General features: G+C 49.7%; 1 protein-coding gene across 3 annotated transcripts; it reads right to left on the bottom strand.

The window, feature by feature from the left end:
- prdm9 (PR domain containing 9) lies at window positions 1-25,983 on the bottom strand. 3 transcript variants are annotated; one of them, XM_045698506.1, is made up of 8 exons: window positions 25,900-25,983; window positions 24,703-24,784; window positions 23,601-24,486; window positions 23,320-23,437; window positions 22,842-23,113; window positions 20,260-20,327; window positions 2,515-2,705; window positions 1-832 (listed from the first exon to the last, which is right to left on the bottom strand). In XM_045698506.1, the coding sequence occupies exons 2-8, from the start codon at window positions 24,777-24,779 to the stop codon at window positions 135-137; spliced, it is 2,310 nt and encodes a 769-aa protein (XP_045554462.1). In that variant the 5' UTR covers window positions 24,780-24,784; window positions 25,900-25,983; the 3' UTR covers window positions 1-134. The 3 variants fall into 3 exon arrangements, with proteins under 3 accessions (XP_045554462.1, XP_045554461.1, NP_001167383.1); XM_045698505.1 differs by lacking the exon at window positions 25,900-25,983 and adding an exon at window positions 24,986-25,885; NM_001173912.1 differs by lacking the exon at window positions 25,900-25,983 and adding an exon at window positions 24,964-25,232.

Here is a 25,983-nt window from a genome sequence, read left to right on the forward strand (position 1 = left end):
TGGTGTACACACAGTTACACTGGATTTTTATTCAGGCAAACAAACTATTTGCAGCATTTTGAGTTTTGGAATGGCACCAGTAAATCAGTTGGTGCTAGTGATTCAGAGTCAGGTGTGAGTACGCTGGTGTTCCTTTAAGCTTCCTGACTGACTGAAACTCTTCCCACACTGTGAACAGTGATCTGGTGTCTCTTAACACTCCACGACGCACTGAAACTCTTCCCACACTGAGAGCAGTGATATGGCCTCTCTCCCGTGTGAATATGCTGGTGTCTCTTTAAATGTCGTGACACACTGAACCTCTTCCCACACTGGGAACAGTGATATGGCCTCTCTCCTGTGTGAGTACGTTGGTGCACCTTTAAGTCTCCTGATCGACAGAAACTCTTCCCACACTGGGAACAGTGATATGGCCTCTCTCCTGTGTGAGTACGCTGGTGTGTCTTTAAATGTCCTGACACACTGAACCTCTTCCCACACTGGGAACAGTGATATGGCCTCTCTCCTGTGTGAGTACGTTGGTGCACCTTTAAGTCTCCTGATCGACGGAAACTCTTCCCACACTGAGAGCAGTGGTGAGGTGCTGGCTTCCCTGTGTCTCTGTGTTTCTGGGTGAGGAGTGTGATGGGGGTGCGATCTGGAGTTGTTGAACATCGTTGAGAGCCACTGGGTGGTGCTAGCGTCTCTGCTCTAATCCCTCCACTCCTAGGCAGCCTGACGCACTCTTCCCTGTGGCATCTCTTTATGTGCTTGTAGAGGTAGGTCTGAGCCGTGAAGGAGAACAGACAACCAGAGCAGGAAAAGATCTGAGACTGGGATGACTCATTCACACCTGAAAGGAAAGGAGAGAAACGAAAGGGGTGTTCAGAGAGAATAGCAAGCTGGATAGAGAACTGAAGGGGTGTTCAGAGAGAATAGCAAGCTGGATAGAGAACTGAAGGGGTGTTCAGAGAGAATAGCAAGCTGGATAGAGAACTGAAGGGGTGTTCAGAGAGAATAGCAAGCTGGATAGAGAACTGAAGGGGTGTTCAGAGAGAATAGCAAGCTGGATAGAGAACTGAAGGGGTGTTCAGAGAGAATAGCAAGCTGGATAGAGAACTGAAGGGGTGTTCAGAGAGGTCAAAGAGAATAGCAAGTTTGATAGAGAAGTAAATACTGAAAGAAAAAGAGACTAATGATATGATTATAATCCACTTCACTTGAATAGAGAGATGGAACGAGGGGTAATTGAACAGGTAGTTCTAGAGCAGTGGTAGTCTAATATTTCTGGGGGAGACATGTGAAAACACTCACTGGGTGAGCCACCATAACCTACCCAAATTGATTCATATTCATGCTATTTGACATTTTATTGACAAGGACCATGAAGCTATTTGATTCACAATGTTTGGACACTTGGGGGTATCATTATCTCAATAATAGCACAATATGTCAAATCGGATAATGCCAAATTTAAGTCTTAAGGAAGCAGTGGTGGAAAGTACTTAAGTTAAAGTACTACTTAAGTAGTTTTTTGGGGTATTTTACTCCTTATATTCTTGACAAGTTTTACTTTCATTTCGCTACATTCCTAAAGAAAATAATATACTTTTTACTCCTTATATTTTCTCTGACACCCAAAAGACCTCGCTACATTTTGAATGCTTAGCAGGACAGGAAAATTGTCTAATTCACACACTTATCAAGAGAACATCCCTGGTCATCCCTACTGCCTCTGATCTGGCAGACTCACTAAACACAAATGCTTAGTTTGTAAATGATGTATGAGTGATGAATTGTGCCCCTGGCTATCCATTAATAAATAAAAAACAAAAAAAATCCTGCAGTCTGGTTTGCTTAATATGAGGACTTAAATAATTTATACTTTTACTTTTGATACTTAAGTACATTTTAAACCAAATACTTTTCGACTTTTACTCAAGTAGTATTTTACTGGGTGACTTTCACTTTTACTTGAGTCATTTTCTATTAAGGTATCTTTACTTTTACTCATGTATAAAAATTGGGTATTTTTTCCACCACTGGAAGGAAGTATGTTTTGGGGTGATTGGAAAGTTCAGGAAAACATTAGGTGTGTATGGTCTTCCGTGGAGAAGCCATTTATTTCCACTAGTCATTCTGTGCAGATACATTCACATCACTCCGCCTTCCAAGGCCTGCTCAGCCTGTGTGTGCCATAGATGGAAACAGACCATACGTGTTCCTGAAAATCTTAGCTTTCACTCATGGGGTCATAGTTGCTAATAGCGGCAATCCTTAAAAAGCAAGAGAGAAATTTGTAGGAAGAAAACCATTTGAACATGGGCTAGAAACCGCTGTTACCTCTCTGTTTGCCCCAGCCGCTATAGCGGCTATAGAAGATTACTCACGTAACCACGGTTCTATGAAGTAAGCGGTGGATTCAGCTGACTGAGGGAAACACATTCGTTCACATTATTGCACAATGACTGCCTGTTCTAGAGGGACGAGGAAAGGGAATAGGGAGAGAGGTAGAGAGAGAAAGCCCAAAAGTACCTCTAGCTGAGCACTTTTTGTCCCAGAGGAAGTCGAAGACGATGCCCAGGTCTCTGGCGTATTTCTCTCCGTACCACACCAACAGCTCCTCTCCAACAGCTATAGGCTTACAGCAGCGGTACAGAATCCCTCCTCTGTACTGGAAGGCCACCAGATTCTGCTCGTCTTCACTACGGGCACAGTTCACATACCTGACAGAGAGAGGAGGAGTGGTAAGAGAGAGGGAAGGCATTTGGTAGTTTATTAGGATCCCCATTAGCTGTTGCGAAAGCGGCAGCAGCAGCTACTCTTCCAGGGGTCCACACAGAACATGAAACATGACATAATACAGAACATTAATAGACAACAGCTCAAGGACAGAACTACATGCATTTTTTTAAAAGTGGGAGACAATAAGAATTAAATCAATTCAGGCCAACTCAACATCATCGAACCAGATGAAAACACAGGAGGATAGAAAGATGGATAGGTGGAGAGAGGGACGGACAGAGAGAGAGAGAGAGAGAGAGAGAGAGAGATGGATGGAGAGATGGATAGATGGAGAGAGGGCTGGATGGATAGATGGAGAGAGGGCTGGATGGATAGATGGAGAGAGGGCTGGATGGATAGATGGAGAGAGGGCTGGATGGATAGATGGAGAGAGGGCTGGATGGATAGATGGAGAGAGGGCTGGATGGATAGATGGAGAGAGGGCTGGATGGATAGATGGAGAGAGGGCTGGATGGATAGATGGAGAGAGGGCTGGATAGATAGATGGAGAGAGGGATGGATGGATAGATGAGAGAGGGATGGATGGATAGATGGAGAGGGATGGATGGATAGATGGAGAGGGGGATGGATGGATAGATGGAGAGGGATGGATGGAGAGATGGAGAGATGGATGGAGAGAGGGATGGAGAGAGGGAGAGAGGGATGGAGAGAGGGAGAGAGGGATGGAGAGAGGAAGAGAGGGATGGAGAGAGGAAGAGATGGATGGAGAGAGGAAGAGATGGATGGAGAGAGGGAGAGATGGATGGAGAGAGGAAGAGATGGATGGAGAGAGGAAGAGATGGAGAGAGGGATAGATGGAGAGAGGGATGGATGGATGGATGGAGAGATGGAGAGAGGGATAGATGGAGAGATGGAGAGATGGAGAGAGGGATAGATGGATAGAGGGATGGATGGAGAGAGGGATAGATGGATAGAGGGATGGATGGATGGATGGATGGAGAGATGGAGAGAGGGATGGATGGATAGATGGAGAGAGGGATGGATAGATAGATGGAGAGAGGGCTGGATGGATAGATGGAGAGAGGGCTGGATGGATAGATGGAGAGAGGGATGGATGGATAGATGGAGAGAGGGCTGGATGGATAGATGGAGAGAGGGATGGATGGATAGATGGAGAGAGGGATGGATGGATAGATGGAGAGAGGGCTGGATGGATAGATGGAGAGAGGGCTGGATGGATAGATGGAGAGATGGAGAGAGGGCTGGATGGATAGATGGAGAGAGGGCTGGATGGATAGATGGAGAGAGGGCTGGATGGATAGATGGAGAGAGGGCTGGATGGATAGATGGAGAGAGGGCTGGATGGATAGATGGAGAGAGGGCTGGATGGATAGATGGAGAGAGGGCTGGATGGATAGATGGAGAGAGGGATGGATGGATAGATGGAGAGAGGGATGGATGGATAGATGGAGAGAGGGCTGGATGGATAGATGGAGAGAGGGATGGATGGATAGATGGAGAGAGGGCTGGATGGATAGATGGAGAGAGGGATGGATGGATAGATGAGAGAGGGATGGATGGATAGATGGAGAGGGGGATGGATGGAGAGATGGAGGGAGAGATGGAGAGATGGATGGAGAGAGGGAGAGAGGGATGGAGAGAGGGAGAGATGGATGGAGAGAGGGAGAGATGGATGGAGAGAGGGAGAGAGGGATGGAGAGAGGGAGAGATGGATGGAGAGAGGAAGAGATGGAGAGATGGAGAGAGGGATGGAGAGAGGAAGAGAGGGATGGAGAGAGGAAGAGATGGATGGAGAGAGGAAGAGATGGATGGAGAGAGGAAGAGATGGATGGAGAGAGGAAGAGATGGAGAGAGGGATAGAGATGGAGAGAGGGATAGATGGAGAGAGGGATGGATGGATGGATGGAGAGATGGAGAGAGGGATAGATGGAGAGATGGAGAGATGGAGAGAGGGATGGATGGAGAGAGGGATAGATGGATAGAGGGATGGATGGATGGATGGATGGAGAGATGGAGAGAGGGATGGATGGATAGATGGAGAGAGGGATGGATAGATAGATGGAGAGAGGGCTGGATGGATAGATGGAGAGAGGGCTGGATGGATAGATGGAGAGAGGGATGGATGGATAGATGGAGAGAGGGCTGGATGGATAGATGGAGAGAGGGATGGATGGATAGATGGAGAGAGGGCTGGATGGATAGATGGAGAGAGGGCTGGATGGATAGATGGAGAGAGGGCTGGATGGATAGATGGAGAGATGGAGAGAGGGCTGGATGGATAGATGGAGAGAGGGCTGGATGGATAGATGGAGAGAGGGCTGGATGGATAGATGGAGAGAGGGCTGGATGGATAGATGGAGAGAGGGCTGGATGGATAGATGGAGAGAGGGCTGGATGGATAGATGGAGAGAGGGCTGGATGGATAGATGGAGAGAGGGATGGATGGATAGATGGAGAGAGGGATGGATGGATAGATGGAGAGAGGGCTGGATAGATAGATGGAGAGAGGGATGGATGGATAGATGGAGAGAGGGCTGGATAGATAGATGGAGAGAGGGATGGATGGATAGATGAGAGAGGGATGGATGGATAGATGGAGAGAGGGATGGATGGATAGATGGAGAGGGGGATGGATGGAGAGATGGAGGGAGAGATGGAGAGATGGATGGAGAGAGGGAGAGAGGGATGGAGAGAGGGAGAGATGGATGGAGAGAGGGAGAGATGGATGGAGAGAGGGAGAGAGGGATGGAGAGAGGGAGAGATGGATGGAGAGAGGAAGAGATGGAGAGATGGAGAGAGGGAGAGATGGATGGAGAGAGGAAGAGATGGATGGAGAGAGGAAGAGATGGAGAGAGGGATAGATGGAGAGAGGGATGGATGGATGGATGGAGAGATGGAGAGAGGGATAGATGGAGAGATGGAGAGATGGAGAGAGGGAGAGAGGGATAGATGGAGAGATGGAGAGATGGAGAGAGGGATAGATGGATGGATGGAGAGATGGAGAGATGGATGGAGAGAGGGAGAGAGGGATGGAGAGAGGGAGAGATGGATGGAGAGAGGGAGAGAGGAAGAGATGGAGAGAGGGAGAGATGGAGAGATGAGAGAGGGCTGGATAGATGGATAGATGAGAGAGGGCTGGATAGATGGATAGATGGAGAGAGGGCTGGATAGATGGATAGATGGAGAGAGGGCTGGATAGATGGATAGATGGAGAGAGGGCTGGATAGATAGATGGAGAGAGGGCTGGATGGATAGATGGAGAGAGGGCTGGATGGATAGATGGAGAGAGGGCTGGATGGATGGATAGATGGAGAGAGGGCTGGATAGATAGATGGAGAGAGGGATGGATGGATAGATGAGAGAGGGATGGATGGATAGATGAGAGGGGGATGGATGGATAGATGGAGAGGGGGATGGATGGAGAGATGGAGAGATGGATGGAGAGATGGAGAGATGGATGGAGAGAGGGAGAGAGGGATGGAGAGAGGGAGAGATGGATGGAGAGAGGGAGAGATGGATGGAGAGAGGGAGAGAGGAAGAGATGGAGAGAGGGAGAGATGGAGAGAGGGAGAGATGGATAGAGGGATGGATGGATGGATGGATGGAGAGATGGAGAGAGGGATGGATGGATAGATGGAGAGAGGGATGGATAGATAGATGGAGAGAGGGCTGGATGGATAGATGGAGAGAGGGCTGGATGGATAGATGGAGAGAGGGATGGATGGATAGATGGAGAGAGGGCTGGATGGATAGATGGAGAGAGGGATGGATGGATAGATGGAGAGAGGGCTGGATGGATAGATGGAGAGAGGGCTGGATGGAGAGATGGAGAGAGGGCTGGATGGATAGATGGAGAGAGGGCTGGATGGATAGATGGAGAGAGGGCTGGATGGATAGATGGAGAGAGGGCTGGATGGATAGATGGAGAGAGGGCTGGATGGATAGATGGAGAGAGGGCTGGATGGATAGATGGAGAGAGGGCTGGATGGATAGATGGAGAGAGGGCTGGATGGATAGATGGAGAGAGGGATGGATGGATAGATGGAGAGAGGGATGGATGGATAGATGGAGAGAGGGCTGGATAGATAGATGGAGAGAGGGATGGATGGATAGATGGAGAGAGGGCTGGATAGATAGATGGAGAGAGGGATGGATGGATAGATGGAGAGAGGGATGGATGGATAGATGGAGAGGGGGATGGATGGAGAGATGGAGGGAGAGATGGAGAGATGGATGGAGAGAGGGAGAGATGGATGGAGAGAGGGAGAGAGGGATGGAGAGAGGGAGAGATGGATGGAGAGAGGGAGAGATGGATGGAGAGAGGGAGAGAGGGATGGAGAGAGGGAGAGATGGATGGAGAGAGGAAGAGATGGAGAGATGGAGAGAGGGAGAGATGGATGGAGAGAGGAAGAGATGGATGGAGAGAGGAAGAGATGGAGAGAGGGATAGATGGAGAGAGGGATGGATGGATGGATGGAGAGATGGAGAGAGGGATAGATGGAGAGATGGAGAGATGGAGAGAGGGAGAGAGGGATAGATGGAGAGATGGAGAGATGGAGAGAGGGATAGATGGATGGATGGAGAGATGGAGAGATGGATGGAGAGAGGGAGAGAGGGATGGAGAGAGGGAGAGATGGATGGAGAGAGGGAGAGAGGAAGAGATGGAGAGAGGGAGAGATGGAGAGATGAGAGAGGGCTGGATAGATGGATAGATGAGAGAGGGCTGGATAGATGGATAGATGGAGAGAGGGCTGGATAGATGGATAGATGGAGAGAGGGCTGGATAGATGGATAGATGGAGAGAGGGCTGGATAGATAGATGGAGAGAGGGCTGGATGGATAGATGGAGAGAGGGCTGGATGGATGGATAGATGGAGAGAGGGCTGGATAGATAGATGGAGAGAGGGATGGATGGATAGATGAGAGAGGGATGGATGGATAGATGGAGAGGGGGATGGATGGATAGATGGAGAGGGGGATGGATGGAGAGATGGAGAGATGGATGGAGAGATGGAGAGATGGATGGAGAGAGGGAGAGGGATGGAGAGAGGGAGAGATGGATGGAGAGAGGGAGAGATGGATGGAGAGAGGAGAGAGGAAGAGATGGAGAGATGGAGAGATGGAGAGATGGAGAGATGGATAGAGGGATGGATGGATGGATGGATGGAGAGATGGAGAGAGGGATGGATGGATAGATGGAGAGAGGGATGGATGAGATAGATGGAGAGAGGGCTGGATGGATAGATGGAGAGAGGGCTGGATGGATAGATGGAGAGAGGGATGGATGGATAGATGGAGAGAGGGCTGGATGGATAGATGGAGAGAGGGATGGATGGATAGATGGAGAGAGGGCTGGATGGATAGATGGAGAGAGGGCTGGATGGAGGGAGATGGAGAGAGGGCTGGATGGATAGATGGAGAGAGGGCTGGATGGATAGATGGAGAGAGGGCTGGATGGATAGATGGAGAGAGGGCTGGATGGATAGATGGAGAGAGGGCTGGATGGATAGATGGAGAGAGGGCTGGATGGATAGATGGAGAGAGGGGCTGGATGGATAGATGGAGAGAGGGCTGGATGGATAGATGGAGAGAGGGATGGATGGATAGATGGAGAGAGGGATGGATGGATAGATGGAGAGAGGGCTGGATAGATAGATGGAGAGAGGGATGGATGGATAGATGGAGAGAGGGCTGGATAGATAGATGGAGAGAGGGATGGATGGATAGATGGAGAGAGGGATGGATGGATAGATGGAGAGGGGATGGATGGAGAGATGGAGGAGAGATGGAGAGATGGATGGAGAGAGGGAGAGATGGATGGAGAGAGGGAGAGAGGGATGGAGAGAGGGAGAGATGGATGGAGAGAGGGAGAGATGGATGGAGAGAGGGAGAGAGGGATGGAGAGAGGGAGAGATGGATGGAGAGAGGGAGAGATGGATGGAGAGAGGAAGAGATGGATGGAGAGAGGAAGAGATGGAGAGAGGGATAGATGGAGAGAGGGATGGATGGATGGATGGAGAGATGGAGAGAGGATAGATGGAGAGATGGAGAGATGGAGAGAGGGATAGATGGAGAGATGGAGAGATGGAGAGAGGGATAGATGGATGGATGGAGAGATGGAGAGATGGATGGAGAGAGGGAGAGAGGGATGGAGAGAGGGAGAGATGGATGGAGAGAGGGGAGAGGAAGAGATGGAGAGAGGGAGAGATGGAGAGATGGAGAGAGGGATGGATAGATGGATAGATGGAGAGAGGGCTGGATAGATGGATAGATGGAGAGAGGGCTGGATAGATGGATAGATGGAGAGAGGGCTGGATAGATGGATAGATGGAGAGAGGGACTGGATAGATAGATGGAGAGAGGGCTGGATGGATAGATGGAGAGAGGGCTGGATGGATGGATAGATGGAGAGAGGGCTGGATAGATAGATGGAGAGAGGGATGGATGGATAGATGGAGAGAGGGATGGATGGATAGATGAGAGGGGATGGATGGATAGATGGAGAGGGGGATGGATGGAGAGATGGAGAGATGGATGGAGAGATGGAGAGATGGATGGAGAGAGGGAGAGAGGGATGGAGAGAGGGAGAGATGGATGGAGAGAGGGAGAGAGGAAAGATGGAGAGAGGAAGAGATGGATAGATGAGAGAGGGATGGATAGATGGATAGATGGAGAGAGGGATGGATGGATGGATAGATGGAGAGAGGGATGGATAGATGGATAGATGGAGAGAGGGATGGATGGATGGATAGATGGAGAGAGGGATGGATGGATAGATGGAGAGAGGGATGTGATGGATAGATGGAGAGAGGGATGGATGGATGGACAGATGGAGAGAGGGGATGGATGGATGGAAGATGGAGAGAGGGATGGATGGATAGATGGAGAGAGGGATGGATGGATGACAGATGGAGAGAGGGATGGATGGAGAGATGGAGAGATGGATGGAGAGATGGAGAGGATGGATGGAGAGAGGGAGAGAGGGATGGAAGAGGAGAGATGGATGGAGAGAGGGAGAGGAAGATGGACGGATGGATAGATGGAGAGAGGGCTGGATGGATGGATAGATGGAGAGAGGGCTGGATGGATGGATAGATGGAGAGAGGGATGGATGGATGGACAGATGGAGAGAGGGATGGATAGATGGATAGATGGAGAGAGGGATGGATAGATGGATAGATGGAGAGAGGGATGGATGGATGGAAGATGGAGAGAGGGGACTGGATGGATAGATGGAGAGAGGGATGGACTGGATGGACAGATGGAGAGAGGGCTGGATGGATGGACAGATGGAGAGAGGGATGGATGGATAGATGGAGAGAGGGATGGATGGATGGACAGATGGAGAGAGGGAGGACTGGATGGACAGATGGAGAGAGGGACTGGATGGATAGATGGAGAGAGGGATGGACTGGATGGACAGATGGAGAGAGGGATGGATGGATGGACAGATGGAGAGAGGGATGGATGGATGGACAGATGGAGAGAGGGATGGATAGATGGAGAGAGGGATGGAGATGGATGGATGGATGGACAGAGGAGAGAGGGATGGATGGATGGACAGATGGAGAGAGGGATGGACTGGATGGACAGATGGAGAGAGGGATGGATGGATGGACAGACGGAGAGAGGGATGGACTGGATGGACAGATAGGAGAGAGGGATGGACTGGATGGACAGATGGAGAGAGGGATGGACTGGATGGACAGATGGAGAGAGGGATGGATGGATGGACAGATGGAGAGAGGGAGGACGGATGGACAGATGGAGAGAGGGATGGATGGATGGACAGATGGAGAGAGGGATGGACGGATGGATGGACAGATGGAGAGAGGGATGGACAGATGGAGAGAGGGATGGACAGATGGAGAGAGGGATGGACAGATGGAGAGAGGGATGGACTGGATGGACAGATGGAGAGAGGGATGGACTGGATGGACAGATGGAGAGAGGGATGGATGGATGGACAGATGGAGAGAGGGATGGATGGATGGACAGATGGAGAGAGGGATGGATGGATGGACAGATGGAGAGAGGGATGGATGGATGGACAGATGGAGAGAGGGATGGATGGATGGACAGATGGAGAGAGGGATGGATGGATGGACAGATGGAGAGAGGGATGGATGGATGGACAGATGGAGAGAGGGATGGATGGATGGACAGATGGAGAGAGGGATGGATGGATGGACAGATGGAGAGAGGGATGGATGGATGGACAGATGGAGAGAGGGATGGATGGATGGACAGATGGAGAGATGGATGGATGGACGGATGGAGAGAGGGATGGACGGATGGACAGATGGAGAGAGGGATGGATGGATGGACAGATGGAGAGAGGGATGGATGGATGGACAGATGGAGAGAGGGATGGATGGATGGACAGATGGAGAGAGGGATGGATGGATGGACAGATGGAGAGAGGGATGGATGGATGGACAGATGGAGAGAGGGATGGATGGATGGACAGATGGAGAGAGGGATGGATGGATGGACAGATGGAGAGAGGGATGGATGGATGGACAGATGGAGAGAGGGATGGATGGATGGACAGATGGAGAGAGGGATGGATGGATGGACAGATGGGAGAGAGGGATGGATGGATGGACAGATGGAGAGAGGGATGGATGGATGGACAGATGGAGAGAGGGATGGATGGATGGACAGATGGAGAGAGGGATGGATGGATGGACAGATGGAGAGAGGGATGGATGGATGGACAGATGGAGAGAGGGATGGATGGATGGACAGATGGAGAGAGGGATGGATGGATGGACAGATGGAGAGAGGGATGGATGGATGGACAGATGGAGAGAGGGATGGATGGATGGACAGATGGAGAGAGGGATGGATGGATGGACAGATGGAGAGAGGGATGGATGGATGGACAGATGGAGAGAGGGATGGACGGATGGACAGATGGAGAGAGGGATGGACGGATGGACAGATGGAGAGAGGGATGGACGGATGGACAGAGGGAGAGAGGGATGGATGGATGGACAGATGGAGAGAGGGATGGATGGATGGACAGATGGAGAGAGGGATGGATGGATGGACAGATGGAGAGAGGGGATGGACGGATGGACAGATGGAGAGAGGGATGGACGGATGGACAGATGGAGAGAGGGATGGACGGATGGACAGATGGAGAGAGGGATGGACGGATGGACAGATGGAGAGAGGGATGGACGGATGGACAGATGGAGAGAGGGATGGATGGATGGACAGATGGAGAGAGGGATGGATGGATGGACAGATGGAGAGAGGGATGGAGGATGGACAGATGGAGAGAGGGATGGATGGATGGACAGATGGAGAGAGGGATGGATGGATGGACAGATGGAGAGAGGGATGGATGGATGGACAGATGGAGAGAGGGATGGATGGATGGACAGATGGAGAGAGGGATGGATGGATGGACAGATGGAGAGAGGGATGGATGGATGGACAGATGGAGAGAGGGATGGATGGATGGACAGATGGAGAGAGGGATGGATGGATGGACAGATGGAGAGAGGGATGGATGGATGGACAGATGGAGAGAGGGATGGATGGATGGACAGATGGAGAGAGGGATGGATGGATGGACAGATGGAGAGAGAGGGATGGATGGATGGACAGATGGAGAGAGGGATGGATGGATGGACAGATGGAGAGAGGGATGGATGGATGGACAGATGGAGAGAGGGATGGATGGATGGACAGATGGAGAGAGGGATGGATGGATGGACAGATGGAGAGAGGGATGGATGGATGGACAGATGGAGAGAGGGATGGATGGATGGACAGATGGAGAGAGGGATGGATGGATGGACAGATGGAGAGAGGGATGGATGGATGGACAGATGGAGAGAGGGATGGATGGATGGACAGATGGAGAGAGGGATGGATGGATGGACAGATGGAGAGAGGGATGGATGGATGGACAGATGGAGAGAGGGATGGATGGATGGACAGATGGAGAGAGGGATGGATGGATGGACAGATGGAGAGAGGGATGGATGGATGGACAGATGGAGAGAGGGATGGATGGATGGACAGATGGAGAGAGGGATGGATGGATGGACAGATGGAGAGAGGGATGGATGGATGGACAGATGGAGAGAGGGATGGATGGATGGACAGATGGAGAGAGGGATGGATGGATGGACAGATGGAGAGAGGGATGGATGGATGGACAGATGGAGAGAGGGATGGATGGATGGACAGATGGAGAGAGGGATGGATGGATGGACAGATGGAGAGAGGGATGGATGGATGGACAGATGGAGAGAGGGATGGATGGATGGACAGATGGAGAGAGGGATGGATGGATGGACAGATGGAGAGAGGGATGGATGGATGGACAGATGGAGAGAGGGATGGATGGATGGACAGATGGAGAGAGGGATGGATGACGATGGACAGATGGAGAGAGGGATGGATGGATGGACAGATGGAGAGAGGGATGGATGGATGGACAGATGGAGAGAGGGATGGATGGATGGACAGATGGAGAGAGGGATGGATGGACGGACAGATGGAGAGAGGGATGGATGGATGGACAGATGGAGAGAGGGGATGGATGGATGGACAGATGGAGAGAGGGATGGATGGATGGACAGATGGAGAGAGGGATGGATGGATGGACAGATGGAGAGAGGGATGGATGGATGGACAGATGGAGAGAGGGATGGATGGATGGACAGATGGAGAGAGGGATGGATGGATGGACAGATGGAGAGAGGGATGGATGGATGGACAGATGGAGAGAGGGATGGATGGATGGACAGATGGAGAGAGGGATGGATGGATGGACAGATGGAGAGAGGGATGGATGGATGGACAGATGGAGAGAGGGATGGATGGATGGACAGATGGAGAGAGGGATGGATGGATGGACAGATGGAGAGAGGGATGGATGGATGGACAGATGGAGAGAGGGATGGATGGATGGACAGATGGAGAGAGGGATGGATGGATGGACAGATGGAGAGAGGGATGGATGGATGGACAGATGGAGAGAGGGATGGATGGATGGACAGATGGAGAGAGGGATGGATGGATGGACAGATGGAGAGAGGGATGGATGGATGGACAGATGAGAGAGAGGGATGGATGGATGGACAGATGGAGAGAGGGATGGATGGATGGACAGATGGAGAGAGGGATGGATGGATGGACAGATGGAGAGAGGGATGGATGGATGGACAGATGGAGAGAGGGATGGATGGATGGACAGATGGAGAGAGGGATGGATGGATGGACAGATGGAGAGAGGGATGGATGGATGGACAGATGGAGAGAGGGATGGATGGATGGACAGATGGAGAGAGGGATGGATGGATGGACAGATGGAGAGAGAGCTGGATGGATGGATGGACAGATGGAGAGAGGGATGGATGGATGGACAGATGGAGAGAGGGCTGGATGGATGGATGGATAGATGGAGAGAGGGCTGGATGGATGGATGGATAGATGGAGAGAGGGCTGGATGGATGGATGAATAGATGGAGAGAGGGCTGGATGGATGGATGAATAGATGGAGAGAGGGCTGGATGGATGGATGAATAGATGGAGAGAGGGCTGGATGGATGGATGAATAGATGGAGAGAGGGTGGATGGATGGATGAATAGATGGAGAGAGGGCTGGATGGATGGATGAATAGATGGAGAGAGGGCTGGATGGATGGATGAATAGATGGAGAGAGGGCTGGATGGATGGATGAATAGATGGAGAGAGGGCTGGATGGATGGATGAATAGATGGAGAGAGGGCTGGATGGATGGATGAATAGATGGAGAGAGGGCTGGATGGATGGATGGATAGATGGAGAGAGGGCTGGATGGATGGATGGATAGATGGAGAGAGGGCTGGATGGATGGATGGATAGATGGAGAGAGGGCTGGATGGATGGACAGATGGAGAGAGGGACGAGATGGATAGATGGAGAGAGGGATGGATGGACAGATGGAGAGAGGGATGGATGGATGGACAGATGGAGAGAGGGATGGATGGATGGACAGATGGAGAGAGGGATGGATGGATGGACAGATGGAGAGAGGGATGGATGGATGGACAGATGGAGAGAGGGATGGATGGATGGACAGATGGAGAGAGGGATGGATGGATGGACAGATGGAGAGAGGGATAGAGGGATGGACGGATGGAGAGAGGGCTGGATGGATGGACAGATGGAGAGAGGGCTGGATGGATGGATGGATAGATGGAGAGAGGGCTGGATGGATGGATGGATAGATGGAGAGAGGGCTGGATGGATGGATGGATAGATGGAGAGAGGGCTGGATGGATGGATGAATAGATGGAGAGAGGGCTGGATGGATGGATGAATAGATGGAGAGAGGGCTGGATGGATGGATGAATAGATGGAGAGAGGGCTGGATGGATGGATGAATAGATGGAGAGAGGGCTGGATGGATGGATGAATAGATGGAGAGAGGGCTGGATGGATGGATGAATAGATGGAGAGAGGGCTGGATGGATGGATGAATAGATGGAGAGAGGGCTGGATGGATGGATGAATAGATGGAGAGAGGGCTGGATGGATGGATGAATAGATGGAGAGAGGGCTGGATGGATGGATGAATAGATGGAGAGAGGGCTGGATGGATGGATGAATAGATGGAGAGAGGGCTGGATGGATGGATGAATAGATGGAGAGAGGGCTGGATGGATGGATGGATAGATGGAGAGAGGGCTGGATGGATGGATGGATAGATGGAGAGAGGGCTGGATGGATGGATGGATAGATGGAGAGAGGGCTGGATGGATGGATGGATAGATGGAGAGAGGGCTGGATGGATGGATGGATAGAGGGCTGGATGGATAGATGGAGAGAGGGATGGATGGATAGATGGAGAGAGGGATAGATGGAGAGAGGGATGGATGGATAGATGGAGAGAGGGATGGATGGATAGATGGAGAGAGGGATGGATGGATAGATGGAGAGAGGGATGGATGGATAGATGGAGAGAGGGCTGGATGGATGGATAGATGGAGAGAGGGCTGGATGGATGGATAGATGGAGAGAGGGCTGGATGGATGGATAGATGGAGAGAGGGCTGGATGGATGGATAGATGGAGAGAGGGCTGGATGGATGGATAGATGGAGAGAGGGCTGGATGGATGGATAGATGGAGAGAGGGCTGGATGGATAGATGGAGAGAGGGCTGGATGGATAGAGGGCTGGATGGATAGAGGGCTGGATGGATAGAGGGCTGGATGGATAGAGGGAGAGAGGGATGGATGGATAGATGGAGAGAGGGATGGATGGATAGATGGAGAGAGGGATGGATGGATAGATGGAGAGAGGGATGGATGGATGGATGGAGAGATGGATGGATGGATAGATGGAGAGAGGGCTGGATGGATAGATGGAGAGAGGGCTGGATGGAGAGAGGGATGATGGCTGGAGAGAGGGATGATGGCTGGAGAGAGGGATGATGGCTGGAGAGAGGGATGATGGCTGGAGAGAGGGATGATGGCTGGATGGAGAGAGGGATGATGGCTGGATGGAGAGAGGGATGATGGCTGGATGGAGAGAGGGATGATGGCTGGATGGAGAGAGGGATGATGGCTGGATGGAGAGAGGGATGATGGCTGGATGGAGAGAGGGATGATGGCTGGATGGAGAGAGGGATGATGGCTGGATGGAGAGAGGGATGATGGCTGGATGGAGAGAGGGATGATGGCTGGATGGAGAGAGGGATGATGGCTGGATGGAGAGAGGGATGATGGCTGGATGGAGAGAGGGATGATGGCTGGATGGAGAGAGGGATGATGGCTGGATGGAGAGAGGGATGATGGCTGGATGGAGAGAGGGATGATGGCTGGATGGAGAGAGGGATGATGGCTGGATGGAGAGAGGGATGATGGCTGGATGGAGAGAGGGATGATGGCTGGATGGAGAGAGGGATGATGGCTGGATGGAGAGAGGGATGATGGCTGGATGGAGAGAGGGATGATGGCTGGATGGAGAGAGGGATGATGGCTGGATGGAGAGAGGGATGATGGCTGGATGGAGAGAGGGATGATGGCTGGATGGAGAGAGGGATGATGGCTGGATGGAGAGAGGGATGATGGCTGGATGGAGAGAGGGATGGATGGCTGGATGGAGAGAGGGATGGATGGATAGATGGAGAGAGGGATGGATGGATAGATGGAGAGAGGGATGGATGGATAGATGGAGAGAGGGATGGATGGATAGATGGAGAGGGGGATGGATGGATAGATGGAGAGGGGGATGGATGGATAGATGGAGAGGGATGGATGGATAGATGGAGAGGGATGGATGGAGAGATGGAGAGGGATGGATGGAGAGATGGATGGAGAGATGGATGGAGAGATGGATGGAGAGATGGATGGAGAGAGGGAGAGATGGATGGAGAGAGGGAGAGATGGATAGATGGAGAGAGGGATAGATGGATAGAGGGATGATGGCTGGATGGAGAGAGGGATGATGGCTGGATGGAGAGAGGGATGATGGCTGGATGGAGAGAGGGATGGATGGATGGATGGAGAGAGGGATGGATGGATAGATGGAGAGAGGGATGGATGGATAGATGGAGAGAGGGATGGATGGATAGATGGAGAGAGGGATGGATGGATAGATGGAGAGGGGGATGGATGGATAGATGGAGAGGGGGATGGATGGATAGATGGAGAGGGATGGATGGAGAGATGGAGAGGGATGGATGGAGAGATGGATGGAGAGATGGATGGAGAGAGGGAGAGATGGATAGATGGAGAGAGGGAGAGATGGATAGAGGGAGAGATGGATAGATGGAGAGAGGGATAGATGGATAGATGGAGAGAGGGATAGATGGAGAGATGGAGAAAGGGATGGATGGATAGATAGATGGAGAAAGGGATGGATGGATGGATAGATGGAGAGAGGGCTGGATGGATAGATGGAGAGAGGGCTGGATGGATGGATAGATGGAGAGAGGGCTGGATGGATAGAGGGCTGGATGGATAGATGGATAGATGGAGAGAGGGCTGGATGGATAGATGGAGAGAGGGCTGGATGGATAGATGGATAGATGGAGAGAGGGCTGGATGGATAGATGGATAGATGGAGAGAGGGCTGGATGGATAGAGGGAGAGAGGGATGGATAGAGGGAGAGAGGGATGGATGGATAGATGGAGAGAGGGATGGATGGATGGATGGAGAGAGGGATGGATGGATGGATAGATGGAGAGAGGAGGGCTGGATGGATAGATGGATAGAGGGCTGGATGGATAGATGGAGAGAGGGCTGGATGGATAGATGGAGAGAGGGATGGATAGATGGATAGATGAGAGAGGGATGGATGGATAGATGGAGAGAGGGCTGGATGGAGAGAGGGCTGGATGGAGAGAGGGCTGGATGGAGAGAGGGCTGGATGGAGAGAGGGCTGGATGGAGAGAGGGCTGGATGGAGAGAGGGCTGGATGGAGAGAGGGCTGGATGGAGAGAGGGCTGGATGGAGAGAGGGCTGGATGGATAGATGGAGAGAGGGCTGGATGGATAGATGGAGAGAGGGCTGGATGGATAGATGGAGAGAGGGCTGGATGGAGAGAGGGCTGGATGGAGAGAGGGCTGGATGGAGAGAGGGCTGGATGGAGAGAGGGCTGGATGGAGAGAGGGCTGGATGGAGAGAGGGCTGGATGGAGAGAGGGCTGGATGGAGAGAGGGCTGGATGGAGAGAGGGCTGGATGGAGAGAGGGCTGGATGAGAGAGGGCTGGATGGAGAGAGGGCTGGATGGAGAGAGGGCTGGATGGAGAGGGCTGGATGGAGAGAGGGCTGGATGGAGAGAGGGCTGGATAGAGAGAGGGCTGGATGGAGAGAGGGCTGGATGGAGAGAGGGCTGGATGGAGAGAGGGCTGGATGGAGAGAGATGGATGGAGAGAGATGGATGGAGAGAGAGATGATGGCTGGATGGAGACAGGGATGATGGCTGGATGGAGAGAGGGATGATGGATAGATGGAGAGAGGGATGGATGGATAGATGGAGAGAGGGATGGATGGAGAGATGGAGAGATGGATGGAGAGAGGGAGAGAGAGATGGAGAGAGGGAGAGATGGATGGAGAGAGGGAGAGATGGATGGAGAGAGGGCTGGATGGAGAGAGGGCTGGATGGAGAGAGGGATGGATGGAGAGAGAGATGGATGGAGAGAGGGATGATGGCTGGATGGAGAGAGGGATGATGGCTGGATGGAGAGAGGGATGATGGATAGATGGAGAGAGGGATGATGGATAGATGGAGAGGGATGATGGATAGATGGAGAGGGATGATGGATAGATGGAGAGAGGGATGGATGGAGAGATGGAGAGGGATGGATGGAGAGATGGAGAGATGGATGGAGAGAGGGAGAGAGAGATGGAGAGAGGGAGAGATGGATGGAGAGAGGGAGAGATGGATGGAGAGAGGGAGAGAGGGATGGATGGATGGATGATAGATGGATAGAGGGATGGATGGATGGATGGAGAGATGGAGAGAGGGATGGATGGATGGATAGATAGATGGAGAGAGGGATGGATGGATGGATAGATAGATGGAGAGAGGGATGGATGGATGGATAGATAGATGGAGAGAGGGATGGATGGATGGATAGATAGAGGGAGAGAGGGATGGATGGATGGATAGATAGATGGAGAGAGGGATGGATGGATGGATAGATAGATGGAGAGAGGGATGGATGGATGGATAGATGGAGAGAGGGATGGATGGATAGATGGAGAGAGGGATGGATGGATGGAGAGAGGGATGGATGGATAGATGGAGAGAGGGATGGATGGATAGATGGAGAGAGGGATGGATGGATAGATGGAGAGAGGGATGGATGGATAGATGGAGAGAGGGATGGATGGATAGATGGAGAGAGGGATGGATAGATAGATGGAGAGAGGGATAGATGGAGAGAGGGATGGATGGATAGATGGAGAGAGGGATGGATGGATAGATGGAGAGAGGGATGGATGGATGGATAGAGGGATGGATGGATAGATGGAGAGAGGGATGGATGGATAGATGGAGAGAGGGATGGATGGATAGATGGAGAGAGGGATGGATGGATAGATGGAGAGAGGGATGGATGGATAGATGGAGAGAGGGATGGATGGATAGATGGAGAGAGGGATGGATGGATAGATGGAGAGAGGGATGGATGGATAGATGGAGAGAGGGCTGGATTGATCGATGGAGGGATCGATGGAGGGATCGATGGAGAGAGGGATAGAGGGATGGAGGGATGGACGGAGAGAGGGATGGACGGAGAGAGGGATGGACGGAGAGAGGGATGGACGGAGAGAGGGATGGACGGAGAGAGGGATGGACGGAGAGAGGGATGGACGGAGAGAGAGAGATGACGGAGAGAGGGATGGACGGAGAGAGGGATGGACGGAGAGAGGGATGGACGGAGAGAGGGATGGACGGAGAGAGGGATGGACGGAGAGAGGGATGGACGGAGAGAGGGATGGACGGAGAGAGGGATGGACGGAGAGAGGGATGGATAGCTGGAGAAAAGACACACCTCATCCAGTTGGAGTGAGTGTCTCTCTTGCCATCAATGTACTCGTCCCTCTGCTTGCTTTTGTAGATCTGAGGACCAATTGTATCTCAGCAGTTATTTCACTCAGCCAATCAGCACTTGGTGTTGAGCTTTAATCAGACAGATCGACAGACAGAGAGAGACAGACAGAGACTAGAGGTCGACCGATTAATTGGAATGGCCGATTAATTAGGGCCGATTTCAAGTTTTCGTAACAATCGGTAATCGGTATTTTTGGCCACCGATTTGCCGATTAAAAAAAAAAACGTTATTTAACTAGGCAAGTCAGTTAAGAACACATTCTTATTTTCAATGACGGCCTCGGAACGGTGGGTTAACTGCCTTGTTCAGGGGCAGAACGACAGATTTTTACCTTATCAGCTTGGGGACGCAAGCTTACGTTAACTAGCCCAACACTCTAACCACCTGCTTTACGTTGCCAAGGTAAGTTGCTAGCTAGCATTAAACTTATCTTATAAAAAACAATCAATCAATCATAAACACTAGTTAACTACACATGGTTGATGATATTACTAGTTTATCTAGCCTGTCCTGCTTTGCATATAATCGATGTGGTGCGCATTTGCGTCTTTGCTCTGACGTGTAGCTAACCATAAACATCAATGTCTTTCTTTAAATCAATACACAAGTATATATTTTTAAACCTGCATATTTAGTTAATATTGCCCGCTAACATGAATTTCTTTTAACTAGGGAAAATGTGTCACTTCTCTTGCAAACAGAGTCAGGGTATATGCAGCAGTTTGGGCCGCCTGGCTTGTTGCGAACTGTGTGAAGACTATTTCTTAGTAACAAAGACGGCCAACTTCGCCAAACGGGGGAAGATTTAACAAAAACACATTTGCGAAAAAAAGCACAATCGTTGCACGACTGAACCTAACCATTAACATCAATGCCTTTCTTAAAATCAATACACAGAAGTATATATTGTGAAACCTGCATATTTAGCTAAAAGAAATCCAGGTTAGCAGGCAATATTAACCAGGTGAAATTGTGTCAGTTCTCTTGCGTTCGTTGCACGCAGAATCAGGGTATACAGAATCTGGCTCGTTGCGAACTAATTTGCCAGAATTTTACAGAACTATGAAATAACATTGTAGGTTGTGCAATGTAACAGGAATATTTAGACTTATGTCACCTGTTAGATAAAATACGGAACGGTTCCGTATGTCACTGAAAGAATAATGTTTTCAAGATGATAGTTTCCGGATTTGACCATATTAATGACCTAAGGTTTATTATATTATAATTAAGTCTATGATTTGATATTTGATAGAGCAGTCTGACTGAGCGGTGGTAGGCAGCAGCAGGCTCGTAATAGTCAAAGGTATATGGTTTAGAGAGAAATAGTCGACGCGTCATAATTCCTGTAATAACTTGCGGCTGAACTTGAAAGGGGTTCCTTCGTTATTTTACCGTTCATGTCTTCCATAGAGAATGTCTTGATCTACTTCAAATAAGGTCTGTGTTTTGTGCTTAAACCGCCTCGGCGTTTTGATACCCGTGTAAATCTCACTAGGTAACCTTTGTCAACATATTTTCATAAATCCACTCTACAAAAAAAATTATCTTCGCTTATATTGATCAGAGTTATATCCTATGGATATCTACACAGTTATAAAATTGGCAAGGTGGTGTAAGCCTAAACCAAACACAGACCTTATTTTCAGTTAATCTAAAAATATCCTATGGAATAAATGAAGGAACCGCTTTTCAGATTTTGCTAGAAGGTGTCATGGGAATTGTGACTCGCACTTTGGTAGTCAATTCATACCATGCCCATTATTAAAATAGGATTTCCTGCATATAGAAATTACAGTTTTTGTTTTCAGCATTCATCACAGGTAACTTAAACTCTATTTTTATTATTCAAACAGTTGAGAGTATTTGTCTCCTAAGCAGACTCTTCAGTATCGTTGTCACTTCAGAGCTGTGTGTGATATATATATATATATATATATATATATATATATATAGGTCCTAAGTGATGTCAATCACTCGAGTCAAAAGCTGTGCTGTAAACAGTGACGTCAATAAACTTGGCTTACTGTTTTTAAACTTGTCTATTTTTCTTGGGGTGAGGGTGATTTACAAATACATGGGTTTATTATATTTATCAATAGGTGGCCAGACTTTAACAAAAAGTGGAGATAAGTTAACCAACTGGCTGCAGAGCCAAGAAGACGACAGCCATTTTGTCCCAAAACATCTCTGCAGTGTCGAGATACAACATTCATAACCTGGAGTAAAAAGTCTGTTTACACTTTCCATAAATAAATAAATATATATATAAATAAATATTTATATATATATAAATAAATATATATATAAATAAATATATATATAAATAAATAAATATATATAAATAAATAAATAAATAAATAAATATATATATATATATACACACACACACACACACAAAAAAAACATAAATCGGCCGATTAATCGGTAGCGGCTTTTTTTGGCCCTACAATAATCGGTATCGGCGGTGAAAAATCATAATCGGTCGACCTCTAACAGAGACAAAGACAGACTCCTCTCACCACCCAGGAGTATCCACTCTCCATGTCCAGCTCCTTGTCTGTGAGTTCTCCTTCATACGGTCCGTAGTGCGTCCCTTGGGTCACGCTGTGTCCGTGGTTGAAGACCCCCAGCCCAGCTCCAGGGATGGCTGATGTCCTAACCTCCAGGCCGGGCGGCAGGGTGAGTCTGGCCCTGTCTGGGGCCCCCAGGGGGGCAGGGGTGTCTGGGATGAAGAGGGGGGGACCGTGGAGCTCACACTCCTCGATGAAGAAAGACTTGCACTCCTCACAGACTGATAGATATGAAAAACAGCACATTCTCTACACAATATACAAACGAGTTACAGGATTGTATCATGTTTATGCTAGCCAGTAGATAAAACAAGACATTAGGGGCAATTTAACCAAATATCACAAAAATACTGCATCTATAAAGACCTTAAAAACAGGTTCATGAAGGTTTCACATAGAGATACACTGTATTTAGATGGAGACTCACAGAAGTACTCTTCATCTCTCAGCTCCTCTTCCTCAGTATAGCCAACTCTGGCTCTGCTGCGGAGGTTCATCTGCCTTAGCCACGCCCTCTTCATCTGCTCTGACACGCACACTGGGTCCTGTAAGGAGAGGAGGAAATGGTTACAGAGTAGCAACAGTGGTGTGGCTCACACCTGAGTAGAGTTGTTTACTCAGACATGTTTTACTACTGATTACTAAATACTTATCTTCATGGAATTAGTCAACATGAATAAAATATCCTCTCCCTCCCTCCTCACTCACCCTGTGAGAGCTGCTGGGTGTGCGCTCTCCTTCACTCCCGCTCTCCTCCTCTCCCCCACTCTTCCACTCTGATTCCATCCCTCCTTCTTTTCCTCTCTCCTTTTCTCCGTCTCTCTCTTCGTTCAGCGGCTCCTGTTTCTCCTCTTCTCCCTCTCTTTCCTTCTCTTTCTTTGTCTTCCGCTCCGTCTCGTCCCTACTCTCTCTCTCCTCTCCTTCTCTCTCTCCAGTCAGCTCATCCAGGTGAGGTTGTCCTGAAGGTTCTCTTCCCATTTTGTGACTGTCCCAGTCAGTCCACATCCAGGTGTAAGTACGTGTCACCACCGGTCCTCTGCTCAGCTGGGGTCTGGCTGGGGTCGAGGGGTTAGATCTTGTGGTTACCTGTGTAGCAGTGGGCGTGGCTGAGGTTGGGGTCACCTCTGAGCTAGTCGAGGTTTTAGGTGTGGCTGTGGTGTCAGAACGTTTGGTTCTGGTTGGTGATGAGTTTAAGGTCTGTGTCTCGGTAGGGGATAAGGTCTCTGTGTTGAGGGTTTTGGTTGAGGCTGAGATAGCAGGTGAGATATAGGACCCTGTAGTCAATAATGTTTTAGGTGTTCTGGACTGAGGGGGTTTAGATGTGCAGGCTATAGAAGGTGTTCTGGACTGAGGGGGTTTAGATGTGCAGGCTATAGAAGGTGGTCTGGACTGAGGGGGTTTAGATGTGCAGGCTATAGAAGGTGTTCTGGACTCATTCTCCCTTCTCCTTTGAGTTTTACCCTGGTGTTGTCTCTCCAGGTGAGAGGTCCATTCTTCCTCCACTGTGTCACTGGGTCCTTGTGGGGGCGGTCTGCGCTCTCTCTTCCTCCCCTCCGGCCATGCATCATAAATACAGGGACCAGCGGCTGCAGACCTGAGGTGTATTCAGAGAGGTGGCACAATCTTAACTTTCCACATAGAAAAATAATGAATAGATCACGATTCCCTGATCTACCTGACAGACAATTATAATCTGTTCTACACAACACATTTCTATCTGTGGCTAATGTCCTGAAACAAGCCCCTGAGGAACAACAGAGAGCATTATCCTTCATCACAATAGTCATGGCCTCATAGAGATATATAGTACCTATAGCCAACATGGCCAAGTGGTTCCTCTTCATGTTTCTGTAGCGCTTTTTCTCCCATTCCGCCAAACTGGTCCATTTGCTCTGAGAAAATACACATTCATCTCCTCACAGTCATCCTAAGAGTTAGCACAATACAGGTGTGCACACAGACAGAAATAGCATCGGCCTAGTTTACTTTTAATAAGCACCAATACATCTGAGACTTAATAGATGTTAGAAAACAAATTGACGTTTGTGCTACATGCTAAAGTTATGCCTACTGTTGTCCATGTTGAACCTCACGTCATCACTAGAAGTCATCTCTCCGCCGGTGTAGCACGTGTTCGCCTATCGGTCCTCCGCCAGTGTTGCCAACTTAGCGACGTTGTCGCTATATTTAGCGAGTATTCAGACCCCTCTAGCGACACATTTTCAAAAAAGCGACAAATCTAGCGACTTTTTCTGGTGTTATTGGAGACTTTTGGAGACTCTGACGTGAAAGCACATATCGTTCTTACTCTTCTCAACGAGCAGCGGGTGCTACTGCGGGTCCCACCCCGTGTTGCGAACTCATTTTCAGAGTAAGTTGCTAGACGCAGGGTGATTAGGTGCTAAATGACGTTGGCATGTCATTGCGTGGTAACGTAAAACTGCGTCATTACGTAGGATACACAATAACGTTACTCAAGTTGACTGGCCATCAGCAAAAAATATGATTTGACATTTGTTCAGGTACAGACTCCCACTCTTTTCTGTACATTTTTGATTGAGGCATGTTGATTGATGTAAGTTCTGTTCAAGATCAAACATTCGTGACCAACTATATTCGTTGGGTTTGGCTCGTCGAACCCGTACTACTGCAGTCAGCCAACAATGATTTGCAATTTACTGAAATTGCTGCTGGCCTGCTGCTGACGTCACTCACAATGCACTTTTGCAGCCAGGCACGTGTGTTGTGACTGTGTGTGATAGAGAAATCGTTTTTGTGCCATTTAGAGGGGAAATGCGTGCATTTTAGCGTTTTAGTCACTTTTCAAAAGTTTCTAAAAGTTCCAAATACATTTTTTAAAAGTAGCTAAATGTGTTGCTAGGTGCTGTTTGAAAAGGGTAGTCTGAAAAGTATTCTTGTTGCCAGGGTAGTCTGAAAAGTTGCTAAGTCTAGCAACAAAATTGTTAAGTTGGCATCACTGGTCCCACCCCCGTCCCAAAGCACTCACATACGGCCCAGTCCTCCGCAGCGGTCCCGACCAACTGCAGTCAGAGCAGGAGATGTTCACCACTCCGCGTCCAGACTGCAAATG

Source organism: Salmo salar, chromosome ssa17 (genome assembly GCF_905237065.1).
Source record: "Salmo salar chromosome ssa17, Ssal_v3.1, whole genome shotgun sequence".
NCBI lineage: Eukaryota > Metazoa > Chordata > Actinopteri > Salmoniformes > Salmonidae > Salmo > Salmo salar.